Here is a 12,540-nt window from a genome sequence, read left to right on the forward strand (position 1 = left end):
TATATATATATATATATATATATATATATATATATATATATATATACATATATATATATATATATATATATATATATATATATATATATATATATATATTGGTCTATATATATATATATATATATATATATATATATATATACATGTATATACATTTATCATTGCAGTTATAAAAATACTAGCAGTACGCACACGCTACGCCCGTTTATTTGATCCAAAGCTTTTTATTGTTTGTTATTAACAGAACAAACTTTTTTGTGTGTGAAAAAAGATTGAATAAATATCAGACTACTTGAAGCTTTGAATCTTGATTTTAGTTCTAGCTTGATAATCTTTTGCTTACTACAAATATTCTTTTTACTGTAAACAGTTCAAGGTCAATTCGATATTGATTATTTGAAAAACATTTTTATCATTACACTTGCACAAAACCACTAGTCAATGAATATAATGCCGGAAAGCCTTGATAATAATCTATTAGATTGCTTCCAAGGAGACTTTTCAAAAAGCAATGAAAAAGAATGGGAGAGAGCTCAGAGACCATTGATAGAAACTTTTATATAATACCAGAGAATTTCCGCTGAAGTTTATTGCAAACTAAACATAAATGTCTATAATATATTTAGGTACACTAACTAGTTAAACACATTTATTTGGTAAGTTTTCATTTACTTTATTTTTTCTTTCTACAAAGACGTTAATTGTGATTGTTTAAATTGTGCAAACAACAATAAACAAGCACATTCAGCAATGTGTACAATTAAATGTATTACTATTGTGCTTACATCATTTTAAACATTTACAATATATGTACATGAAGATATGTCATCTACATGAAGATATGTCATCTACATGAAGATATGTCATCTACATGAAGATATGTCATCTACATGAAGATATGTCATCTATAACTCTAGACTTACACTTGTATTTACCTAGCTTCTTCGATGCTTCAAATAATATAGATTTAACGACGATATTGTTATTTTTATCTGTGACATTCTTTTTAGTGGCCCCGAAAGGGTATTAAAGAATATTAGTTTTGTGTCGTTTCGTCCATCCATCCTTCCCATTTAGATCTCGTTAAAGATCTTGAAAATCCAACAGCATGATTTTTTAGACCTTTTAAAGATCTGAAGCAACTGCAACCTTTTTTTTTTTAAATCTACTATTCAAGTATTTGTTGTTTTTTTTTTAAATTATATGTATACAACTATTCACTATTAACTTAATAGTAAACACGGGAGGCTATTTTTTAAAGGGGAGGACTATTTACTATATTGGTAACACATTTATGCTAATGTTTTTACATTTACAAATTGTTTTTAAAAATGCATTGCCAAGTGAGTTCTGTCATACTAACAGGGCCGCCGCTACCTATTGTGTGCAATGCACGAAGGCGGCCAAGTGTATGGGGCGACCATATCATTATTCCAAGGTTACCTTTATTTTCTTATTTTTTCTTAGTTTAATGAAAAAATATATATTTTATATAAATTTTAATTATTCCATTAATCTTTGAAAACTATTTATTACAAAAAGAAAACGATATTCGTACATAAGAAGCTAGTTTGGAAAGTTGTTAATAAGAAAAAAATAGAGCGGCTCGCAAAAGATTATTAAGGGTTTTTCCATAGGCGCCTATTTATTTCTAAACTTGAATTTTAGCGGGTCGCTCATTTGCAGGTCCGACCTTAGACCACTGCGACTTATGCGACCGTAGTGGGCCCCGCACTTTTATAGAACCAGCGCTAATTCTAGGTGAATAAATTATTAAATTAAACCATATAACTTAAAACAGATTTTTCGCGCCCTCCTGTCGATTTACCAGGAGCTCCTGGAAATCTCCGGAAATTACAAAATATACGAAAAAATTCTTTAAAATATACGGAATTAAATAGACAAATGCCATTTTGTGTGCGTGTGCGCGTGTGTGTGAAGTAAACTATTTATGGATCCTTTAAAACATTACTCTGTATGGAAAAATTAATATGCGTATAATTGAAATATAATTCAAAATAACAATTCAAAAGTAGCTTTACATATTTTTGCATAAAATGCAGTTACACTGTCTTTGTAACCTCATTTCAAATTCATGATGTGGCTTTTAAAGGTTGTGAAGCTTATCTATCTATCTATCTATCTATCTATCTATCTATCTATCTATCTATCTATCTATCTATCTATCTATCTATCTATCTATCTATCTATCTATCTATCTACTTCATCCATTAACTCAACACTCTTCATCTATCTTTTTTATAGCCATCTCTCTCCAGTTACGTTCTCTTCCTTTATATATATTTTACATATATATATATTAATCAAATATCTTTTAGACTGACATCCTTGTAATTGTGTTGCAGTAAAGATGAAGAATAAAAGAAAAAAAAACAATGCAATTAAAAAGGTAAGTATTTACCCCCCCCCCCTCGAAATGATATCTTACCCTAATATGGGGATAATTTTCAGTTGTTCTTTTTTTTTAATTATAACTTTGTTTATTGTAAATGACATTTAAATTTTAAAACATCACTTGCTCCAGCGCAGTCAAGGGGTAGTTAACTTAAAATTTCATCTTTTTTAAAGCGAATTAAAAAAAAAAACGACAGTCACCTAATTACATGATAGTAGCTAAAAGAAGTTTTGAATTTAACCCCCCCCCCCGAGGGTTTTAATTTGAAAGCCCACAAATAGAATTTAAGATAAGATAAGATAATTTTATTGATCCATCCAAATGGAAATTTAGTTTGACTACAATTGACAACCTCAGCGTAACGACTTTACAAAAACAAAATGGATGAAAAATTCGTACAACATTCACTCACAAAACACATTCACAATCAGCGCTTTATGAATTAGACTTCTATGTACTTCTTGATGACGACAGCTGATCTTGTAACACTCTGACCGATAGTGGGATAAAGAAGTTTTTAAATCTTTCTGTTTTAGTCCTAACGAAAAGGAGACGACCTTTTCGTTCAGATCTTATGTAACAGTGGTTTAAAGGGTGCAGGTTGTCTTTTTTGACGATAAAAGAGGTTTTTGAGGGTTTCGAGGTTGAAAATTCACTCTTTAATAAAAAAAAATAATAATCTACAATCACCGAATTTTATGATCGTAGCCAAAGAAGGATTTAGACCTCAAAACTTTTCCCTATGGTCTTGAAATTTAAACCTTATCAGATGTTTTTGTTTTACGATTAATCTCCATTTTTTTTAAATAAAAAATTAAAGCAAACATCAGTAACCAAACTTTTTGACCGTAGTCAAATGGGATTTTATGACTCCCCCCTCCTAAAACAAAACTAAAAGCAAAGCTACAATTACTTGATTCCATGAGCGTAGCAAAATGGATTTTGTGGTTGCCCCCCACCCCAATTAAAAAACTAATGCATGGGCTCCATTTATAAAGTGAAGTGAATAGCATTTCGTTTTTGACCTTCATTTTTAGTGGCCCCCGAAAGGGGTAAAGACATTAATAGTTTTGTGTAACCTGTATGTCAGTCTGACCATCTGTTCGTCCGTCCCGTTTAGATCTCAGAAAATAGAAGAGAAAATGAAAATTAGACATCAAGATATTTTAGATCATTCAAAGTTCTGATGCAACGGCTACTTTTTTCTTTTAGAAAAGTAAACCATCTATTTTTTAAAATTATATATGCAATCAGATTTTTCAAAAAATTACACCACTTTTCAATGAAAAACTTCAGGGGAAGTAAGTCATTAAAACGTTCACAAGCTTCATTTCTTGATTCGCTCATTGATAAAAAAATATTCAACTAAGGTCACGATTGAAAATGTATCAATGGATCATAATAAAAAAGATTTTCTATTTTTATCTAACTCATGAAATAGAATACTAATTATAAAGTTGTTTTTTTTTTAAATATTTTTTTATACGAACTTCGTTTTAATTGTAAATTAAAAAAACAACAACTTTTTACTTCGCAGTTTTTACACATCCTCATTTGACACTTGGCAACAGACTTAGATATAGAATTTAGGCAGACTTAGACATAATGACTTAGATCTAACTCTAGATCTAGAGACTTAGAGACTGGGATCTACTTCCAGATCAAGTCTTAGAGACTTCTAGTTCTGGGCTTAGACTTAGATCTTGAATCTAGATTTAGATCTAAAACTTGGTTGAGATCTTACTTAAGAAAAGATATCAAATATATTGAATGTTTAAATTTTATTTCTGTAGCGCAGTGGTCACATCTTCCATAAAACGCAGAAGGTCCTGGGTTCGAAACCCTGGTTGAAACTTTTTTTTTTTAGTTAATAAATATTTCTACATTTTTTGTGAGTCACATCCTGTAAAATATGTATGCATTTTTTAATGATATTTAAAGCTTTTTTTTACAAACTAATAAGTTCTATCCTCTACCAATGTCTAGATCTGAAACTTCGGACGCCGATTTTAATTTGTGTTTCCACACAAACTGTCTTTGTAACCTTGTTAAATTGAATGTTTATTGGAATAATACACTGTAGATAGCTCAGAAAATGATTTTTTTTTGCTGGGGGAAAGCCTGGGCGGTAAATTTGCGAGTGCTGGGCTGCCCACACGTCAGCACCCGCCTCTCTTCCATACTGACCGGGTCCAAAGGGATGGCGAGCCATCACAATTTGGGGACAGGTGGCTGCAGGAGTTTGCCAGAGAGCAGTAGTCTTACTACTGTCCCCCCGCCTACGGGGCTCCAGGACCGGATTTTCTGTTAGGGTTTACTCCCTTAGCCTTAGACCTTACAGGGACACACACACAAGGCAGTGCGGCTATTGACCTATAGCTAGGGGTTTGGTTTGTGGGCAACAGGGCGTGTCCGCACGCCGACGGGCCATGCCTGCCTCACATCTTGGGGCCAAACCTCCTCCGAGACCCTTGCAGTTTAGCCTGAGGCTTCGCAGCCTCAGTTTCCATCTGCCACCACGAGGAGGTACTGCATAGGACTTGCTGTGGAGAGGCTATGTACTGGCAAGAGAGACTTACAAAATTGCTCCCCTTTCACAAATGCTAGCCAGCGGTGGCAACAAGTTAAGCTACCACACTAGACGCTTCACACAGCCATTGGACAGATGATGAGATAGCTCAGAAAATGATTTTTTTTAAATTTTAAATATCGAAAATAAGAAATGGCTCCAGCACTATCATTCTCTAAGTTTTTATTTATAATGCTATTTGCGCTAAGCCAAGACTGCTCTAACGTCTTCTATGACTTTTACTATATGCAATGCCTAAAGCTATATTGACATATGGTACAGTGTGTGTTTCAAGTTTTGTTTAAAATATGTATTTCTTTTTTATATAACAATAACATATGTAAGCATTGACTGGTGACTACATTTAATAAAAATTTACATCATTGTTTTATCTCTTTATTATTTTGTCAAATAAGAATTTCAGTTACCAGAAATCGGAAGAATTATAAAGCAATCATAGACATAGAAATATTCCTCATTATTATTATTATTATTATAGCTTTTATATAGCGCTACTTTAATGCTTATAGCATGCTCAGAGCGCTTTGGTCCAATCTCATTTGTGGACCGGTGGGGGGGGAGGGGGTATCTAGGAGTTGGTTTTCCGTGCTGCCTTTGGGCGCTCAGTAAACGCAGCTCTGCCCGAGTCAGGTGTCGAACCTCGAGCCCCTTCTAGGTAGCCAAGACAAGCCAAGTTCAAGCGCACATAGCCTCTTGACCACGCTTCCCACATTAAAAATAAGTCTATAAAAATTAAATCACGTCTGAAATATAATTTAAAACTTACTGTAATATTCATTAAAAAGGCTCTACCAGCCTACACTTTCCTTTATTTACCTTTTTTTAGGTCTTCTCATATAAATCATGCATATTTATCAGCTTATCATGCGACGACACATTTTTGCGACTTAGAACTTGAGAGTGGCAGTGGTGCATACTTGAATAAACGTATTTTTTTTCGTTATAGATCCGTGCTAATATAATCGTTTATTTAAAAAAATATATAATACTATTACAAATTAAAATTATATGTTTTTTTGGGGGGGCTAGAAATCAGAGGAGAAAATAAAGAGAATCACACTTCTTCAGAATTTCAATCCAGATAAAGACGTCTTAAGTGAAAGCAAACTCATTCTCTCTTCAGATGACCAGGTAAGTCACTAATTATAATTTGTAATTTATTTTTTCTTATATTGCTGCATTTATATATATATATATAAAGCTCCTTCTTCGTTATTTCTCATCTCCAATGGACTCGAAGATGACTGCAAAGTCCAATCATCGCTTTGAAAAGCCAACCGCATACATGACATGGCATGGGTGGATTTGGTCAGTAGCGAATAAGCCTTCTTCTTCTTCTCATTTTTTGTTGGTTCGGCGCTCTTTCACCCAGGCCATTTTTCTTGCTTCAAATCTTGAGATTCCGAGATTCACAGCTACAAAAACAAAAATTAATAAAATACTCAGAAAGGCACAAAGATAAAAGCACATTCCTTGTTCCATATGCTAAGACACATTTGTACAAATTCTGCTTCTTCCCTAGCGCTATTAGAACATGGAATGGGTTGCATGATTTAGCAAGGAAAACCAGTGACTTGGCAGAATTTAGATCATTGGTTAATATGCACGACTAATGCATAACGCTTAGGAAATGGGCGTAGCCAGGGGGCTTGGGGGCTCAACCCCCACCCCCTTGAAATGAAATTCGGAATATAGTGATCGATTTTTTTATTTGATTTTGTTTATTTTATGTTAGATTTTAATACTAAACCATCACTTGACCCAGCGCAGCCAAGGAGTATTGAGTTTACTAGCGCTCCCCCAGACCCCCTTGTTGGCAAAGGCGGGGAATCTACTATTTTTCCAATAAATCCATGAAGAAAATATTCTATGGCACATTAAACGTTTTCCGAAAGAATGAAGGGTAAGAATGCAATAGAGATTAGTTATGTACACACACACACACACACACACACACACCCATCGCTTTCTCTGTCTGCCTCTTTTTTTTTTCATAGTACTGTTCCCTGAAGGAAGGTCTTTGTGAGCCCCTGAGACCTTGTAATATTGTCCTATATTTTTAGCTTTTTTTTTCCACGATAGTTATTTTGTCATCGTGTAGTCCTATCGCTACATTAACCATTTTTGTAATCTCTTGGTTTGTGATGCGGTCTTTAAATGTGATACCTAGGATCTTTTCGAAGCATCTCAATTCAATTGCTAGGTACCTCGTCTGCAGTCAACGTCATAGACTCAAAAGCAAATAAGTTTTGAAAGTGCTTTTGAGGAATGTGCGATTAGGGCCAATTCAGGTTTCGCCTACACTTAGATCAAAACACTTTGGATCATTTAAACATTTTATAGTTCTTAACTAATTTATGTGTTTCTTATTTTTTCAAGTCGAAAGGAACTACAAGCCTTATAGTTCCGGATTTGAAAGTAGTAAAATATGTTCTCACTAAATCCCAGCTTATAGCTAGCTTTTTTTTAACATCTTTTGTTTTTGCTTACTATAAGGGCCACGGTGGTCGAGTGGTTAAGCGCTTGGCTTACGGACCTTAGGCCTTGGGTTTGAGTCCAAATGAAGACTGCGATTCTGAGTCCACCCAACACTAATGGGTACCTAACATTAGTTGGAGAAAGTAAAGGCGTTTGGTAGTTGTACTAGCCACATAAAACTCTGCTCGTTAACCATCGGCCTAAGAAACAGGTGAACATCATTTGCCCCATAAATCGCAAAGTCTAAAATGGAAAATTTAGCTAACTTTTAACTTTGAATCCCAGATTATAGGTAGCTTTTTTTTAATATTTTATTTTCTATCTGAAGCAATAGACGCATGTTTTCCAAAAGTCAACAATGACAATTTCCGTTAAATTATATCATTTTACCGATATCATGTTACAAGTAAGTAAATGAAATAATGGAAATGCAATTTTACATTGCAAATATTTATAAGTAATTCAGATTGTTTAAATTGTTTAAATTCAAACGCTATATAACATAAAAGTTAATTGAAACATAAAATTAATTAACTTTTTTATATTTTTTTTTTGTGTGAATAATGTCTAAATACGTTTGAGTTGCAGAAGTCATTATGTAAGTATCTAAATCCATTTAGACCCATTTTTGAAGATATCTAATTTGGAAGTCAATTTATTTTTTCCCTTAATCAATTTTTTTTTATGTCAGTAGAAAATGTTTTGGCCTCATGTTGAGTCCAAACAGCCCTATTCTAAATCATTAAATGGAAATAAAATTATCTTTTTTAGCAGCTCACAAAAAGGAAAAAGACTCTGTTAGTTTTGAGTGGTCAGTCTGTCCGTCCATCTGTCCCGTTCAGATCATGCAAACTAGAAAACATATTGAAAACTTAAAATCATGATATCTTAGACCTTTCAAAGTTATGAAGCAACATTTACTTTTTTTCTTTTCTGAAAACGAAAAAAATAATTTTTACAATCAATTATGCATGAACTTTGTTTTTTTAATACATCTATAAAATTATTCATTATTAATAGTAAAAACGCAGCAGGCTATTTAGTTATCATAAAGGGGTGACATATTACCATATTTTTAATATATTTGTAAGTGGTTTTAGTTTTCATATCTTTTTTTTTTACAATTATACTGCTAAGTTACGTACGTTTTGTCATACTAATTACTGTGTTTAAAAAATGTTTTGTTTTTTTAAAGAACGAGTTTATTTAGCATGCATATAATTGGAACATACTTTTAATCAACAATTTATAACTTGTTTTTCACATTTTTGCGATAGCAGCACGACTGCAGTCATGGTGCGGAGAAATTAACTATTGGAAAATAAGTGTTTATAGCGGCTCCCGAAAGGGGAAATGACGCTATTAGTTTTGTGTGACCTGTCCGTCCTTCCGTACGTCCGTCCCGTTTAGTTCTCAGAAACTATAAGAGAAAATGAAAATCGGACATCATGATATTTTAGATCATTCAAAGATCTAATGCTACTTTTGTTTTTCAAATGTGAACCATCTAATTTTTAAAATTATATATGCAAGCAGATTTTTCGAAAAATTACACCACTTTTCAATGAAAACCTTCAGGGGAAGTCAGTCTTATTAAAAAGTTCACAAGCTTCTTAAAAAATAAACAAGCTTACTTCATAGATTCGAGCATTGGTACAAATCATTTGCATCTAAGGTCACAATGGTAAAAGTGTTAATGGATCATTATAAAATATATTTTCCATGAATTTATTAATTCATTCAATAGAATACTGATTCAAATATTATTTGAATAAAAAAATTTGATACGAACTTCGTTTCAATTGCAAGTTTAAGAAACAAGTACAAGAATCTGCCAACTTTCTCTATCCATTCGTTTATGTAATTTGACTTTGATAGAACGTCATTCTGATATTCTTTCTTAAAATTTTAAACATGCCTTTTTACTTGTCTATGTTGTCCCTTTTGGGTCCGATTTTGAGTTTGAGTTTCCACACAATCTGTCTTTCTAAACTTGATTTATATTTATTTATTTTTAGGAGAAATATTTTTCAACTGTCAAAGAAAATTTTAATGCTAAAACTGAGGACGAGGAAACCAAGGTAGTCTTCTTTATTATTTTATAATGAACTTGCATCAAACACGCTACATTGTTTCATCTGTTCTTGTGTGATTAGCATTGATTCAAGTAATTGGTTTTTTTTTTTCTAGATCAATGATCTGTTCTGCTGCTGTACAAATAGAAACAGTGTTAGTCCTAAAGAGGTAATATAGATAAGATATTATATTAATTTTAAAGTATTTAATAGATAAAAATTATGTTAAATGCCTATCTAATCACAGTAGACTAATGTTATGTTTTCAAGAAAAAAAATTATTTAGCAAAATATATGGTAAAATAAAAATATAATTTACAAAGAGTGAAGCAAGAAGAATGAGAATGTGTACATCTTTTGTATAAAAAATGTAAGGTTTTTAAAAACATAAGAACAATATGTATTAAAAGGTAAAAACAAAAATATAAATTACATAAACGAATGGATAGAGAAAATTAGAATGTGTGTATCCGATTTATAAAAAATGTACGTTTTTTTAAAAATTAATAACAATATGTATTTAATTTTTTTAGGATCCCATAAAGGATGAGCCGAAAGAAACAAAGGTAAAAGAACAATATAATTTACAAAGTGTGAAGCAAGAAGAATAAGAATGTGTGAATCCTAGGTATAAAAAATGTACGTTTTTTTAAAACATAAGAAACATATGTATTTAATTTTTTTTTAAGGTTCCCATAAAGGACGAGCCGAAAGAAACAAAGGTAAAAAAAAAATTACAAAGTGTGAAGCAAGAAGAATGATAATGTGTGTATCCTATGTATAAAATTGTACCTTTTTGAAAAACCTAAAAAAAAAATATGTATTTACAAAGGTAACAAAAAAATATAATTTACAAAGTGTGAAGCAAGAAGAATGAGAATGTGTGCATCCTATGTATAAAAAATGTACGTTTTTTTAAAAACCAAAGAACAATATGTATTTAATTTTTTTAAGGATCCCATAAAGGACGACCCGAAAGAAACAAAGGTAAAATAAATATATAATTTACAAAGTGTAAAGCAAGAAGAATGAGTATGTGTGCATCCTTTGTATAAAAAAGTACGTTTTTTTTAAAACATAAGAACAATATGTACTTTTTTAAGGTTCCCATAAAGGACGAGCAGAAAGAAACAAAGGTAAAATAAAAATATAATTTACAAAGTGTGAAGCAAGAAGAATGAGAATGTGTGCATCCTATGTATAAAAAATGTAAGGTTTTTAAAAAAATAAGAACAATATGTATTGAAAGGTAAAAACAAAAATATAATTTACAAAGTGTGAAGCAAGAAGAATGAGTATGTGTGCATCCTTTTGTATAAAAAATGTACGTTTTTTTAAAAACCTAAGAACAATATGTATTTATTTTTTTTAAGGTTCCCATAAAGAACGAGCAGAAAGAAACAAAGGTAAAATAAAAATATAATTTACAAAGTGTGAAGCAAGAAGAATGAGAATGTGTGCATCCTATGTATAAAAAATGTAAGGTTTTAAAAAAATAAGAACAATATGTATTGAAAGGTAAAAACAAAAATATAATTTACAAAGTGTGAAGCAAGAAGAATAAAAATGTGTGTATCCTTTGTATAAAAAATTTTATGTTTTTAAATAACCTAAGAACAATATGTATTTATTTTTTTTAAGGTTCCCATAAAGGATGAGCCGAAAGAAACAAAGGTAAAATAAAAATATAATTTACAACGTGTGAAGCAAGAAGAATGAAATGTGTGCATCCTATGTATAAAATATGTACGTTTTTAATAAAACTAAAAACAATATGTATTTAAAAAGGTAAAATACAAATATAATTTACAAAATATGAAGCAAGAAGAATAAAAATTTGTATACATAATGTAAGACAATAAAAAATATTATGTTTCAACTTAAGGTTATGAGAAGGAAATCTAAATTATTAAGGTTTAGCATTGGATATAATTCTTAGAAGTCAAAGTGAATAGAAAAAGAAATGAAAACACAATAATTAGAATCTCTGAATGAACGCCAAACAACGTAGTAGAGAAAATAGAGCGACTCTTTCTGACTGTTTGAGACTTATATGCCACTTGGTCGGAAATAAGGATTTGACATTGAAGCAGATGATGGATCAATCGCGTGATAGACAATGTGACACCCTGTTCAGGCTATCGCCTCCCGCCTATTCGCCAGTAATGTTTAAAAACACCTGGCCAGAGGTCACACGTGACGTATGTTCAAGGTCTAGACAAAGGGAAAGGGTGTGTGCTCATTGTTGATGCGTAGGCAGGGCCGGTCCTAGCAATTGCGGGCCCTATGCGAAACTGATCACGCGGGGCCTAGTCTGTGTGGGAATAAGAATAATAAGAATAAATTTTAAATAACCTAAGAACAATATGTATTTAATTTTTTTTAAGGTTCCCATAAAGGATGAGCCGAAAGAAACAAAGGTAAAATAAAAATATAATTTACAAAGTGTGAAGCAAAATAAATGAAAATGTGTGCATCCTTTGTATAAAAAATGTAAGTTTTTTTTTTTTAATAAGAACAATATGAATTTTTTTTTAAGGATCCCTTAAATGATGAGCCAAAAGAAACAAAGGTAAAATAACAATATAATTTACAAAGTGTGAAGCAAGAAGAATGAGAATATGTGCATCCTTTGTATAAAAAATGTACGTTTTTTTAAAAACATAAAAACAATATGTATTTACAAAAGTAAAATAAAAATATAATTTACAAAGTGTGCAGCTAAAAGTACAATGTGTGCATCATATGTATATAAATGATTTTGTTAACTTGTTTGTAGTAATATTCATTCCGTGGTAGTAAAAAAACTATAATGTTTAAGTAGTAATAAATATTTTGTTGACATGCATAAGTGTTTGCTGATGTTTTGGATTTTGATTTTTTTCTTATTATTTCATATTCGTATTGATTCTTTCGTTGCCCATTAGCTGCTATGAGATCGATATAAAATGATATACACGCGATGAATACATTTTGAAATA

At 31.4% G+C, this 12,540-nt stretch overlaps 1 protein-coding gene across 20 annotated transcripts in view; it reads left to right on the forward strand.

Moving 5' to 3' along the window:
• The first annotated feature begins 494 nt into the window (after positions 1 to 494).
• The window catches only part of LOC106078839 (uncharacterized), a 75,343-nt gene continuing 63,297 nt past the window's right edge, over positions 495 to 12,540 (forward strand). Inside the window, exons 1-14 of one of the 20 annotated variants that reach the window (XM_056045750.1) lie at positions 496 to 656; positions 1,366 to 1,438; positions 2,340 to 2,410; positions 6,036 to 6,137; positions 9,503 to 9,565; positions 9,675 to 9,728; positions 10,093 to 10,125; positions 10,249 to 10,281; positions 10,514 to 10,546; positions 10,663 to 10,695; positions 10,933 to 10,965; positions 11,201 to 11,233; positions 11,947 to 11,979; positions 12,099 to 12,131. In XM_056045750.1, coding sequence (XP_055901725.1) covers positions 2,372 to 2,410; positions 6,036 to 6,137; positions 9,503 to 9,565; positions 9,675 to 9,728; positions 10,093 to 10,125; positions 10,249 to 10,281; positions 10,514 to 10,546; positions 10,663 to 10,695; positions 10,933 to 10,965; positions 11,201 to 11,233; positions 11,947 to 11,979; positions 12,099 to 12,131 — 522 coding nt within the window. In that variant the 5' untranslated portion in view covers positions 496 to 656; positions 1,366 to 1,438; positions 2,340 to 2,371. Of the gene's footprint in view, positions 657 to 1,365; positions 1,439 to 2,339; positions 2,411 to 6,035; positions 6,138 to 9,502; positions 9,566 to 9,674; positions 9,729 to 10,092; positions 10,126 to 10,248; positions 10,282 to 10,513; positions 10,547 to 10,662; positions 10,696 to 10,932; positions 10,966 to 11,200; positions 11,234 to 11,946; positions 11,980 to 12,098; positions 12,132 to 12,540 lie in introns of all 20 variants that reach the window. The other 19 variants (XM_056045752.1, XM_056045749.1, XM_056045751.1 and 16 more) reach the window with 19 other exon arrangements.

This window comes from Biomphalaria glabrata, chromosome 11 (assembly GCF_947242115.1).
Source record: "Biomphalaria glabrata chromosome 11, xgBioGlab47.1, whole genome shotgun sequence".
NCBI classification, from domain to species: Eukaryota; Metazoa; Mollusca; class Gastropoda; family Planorbidae; genus Biomphalaria; species Biomphalaria glabrata.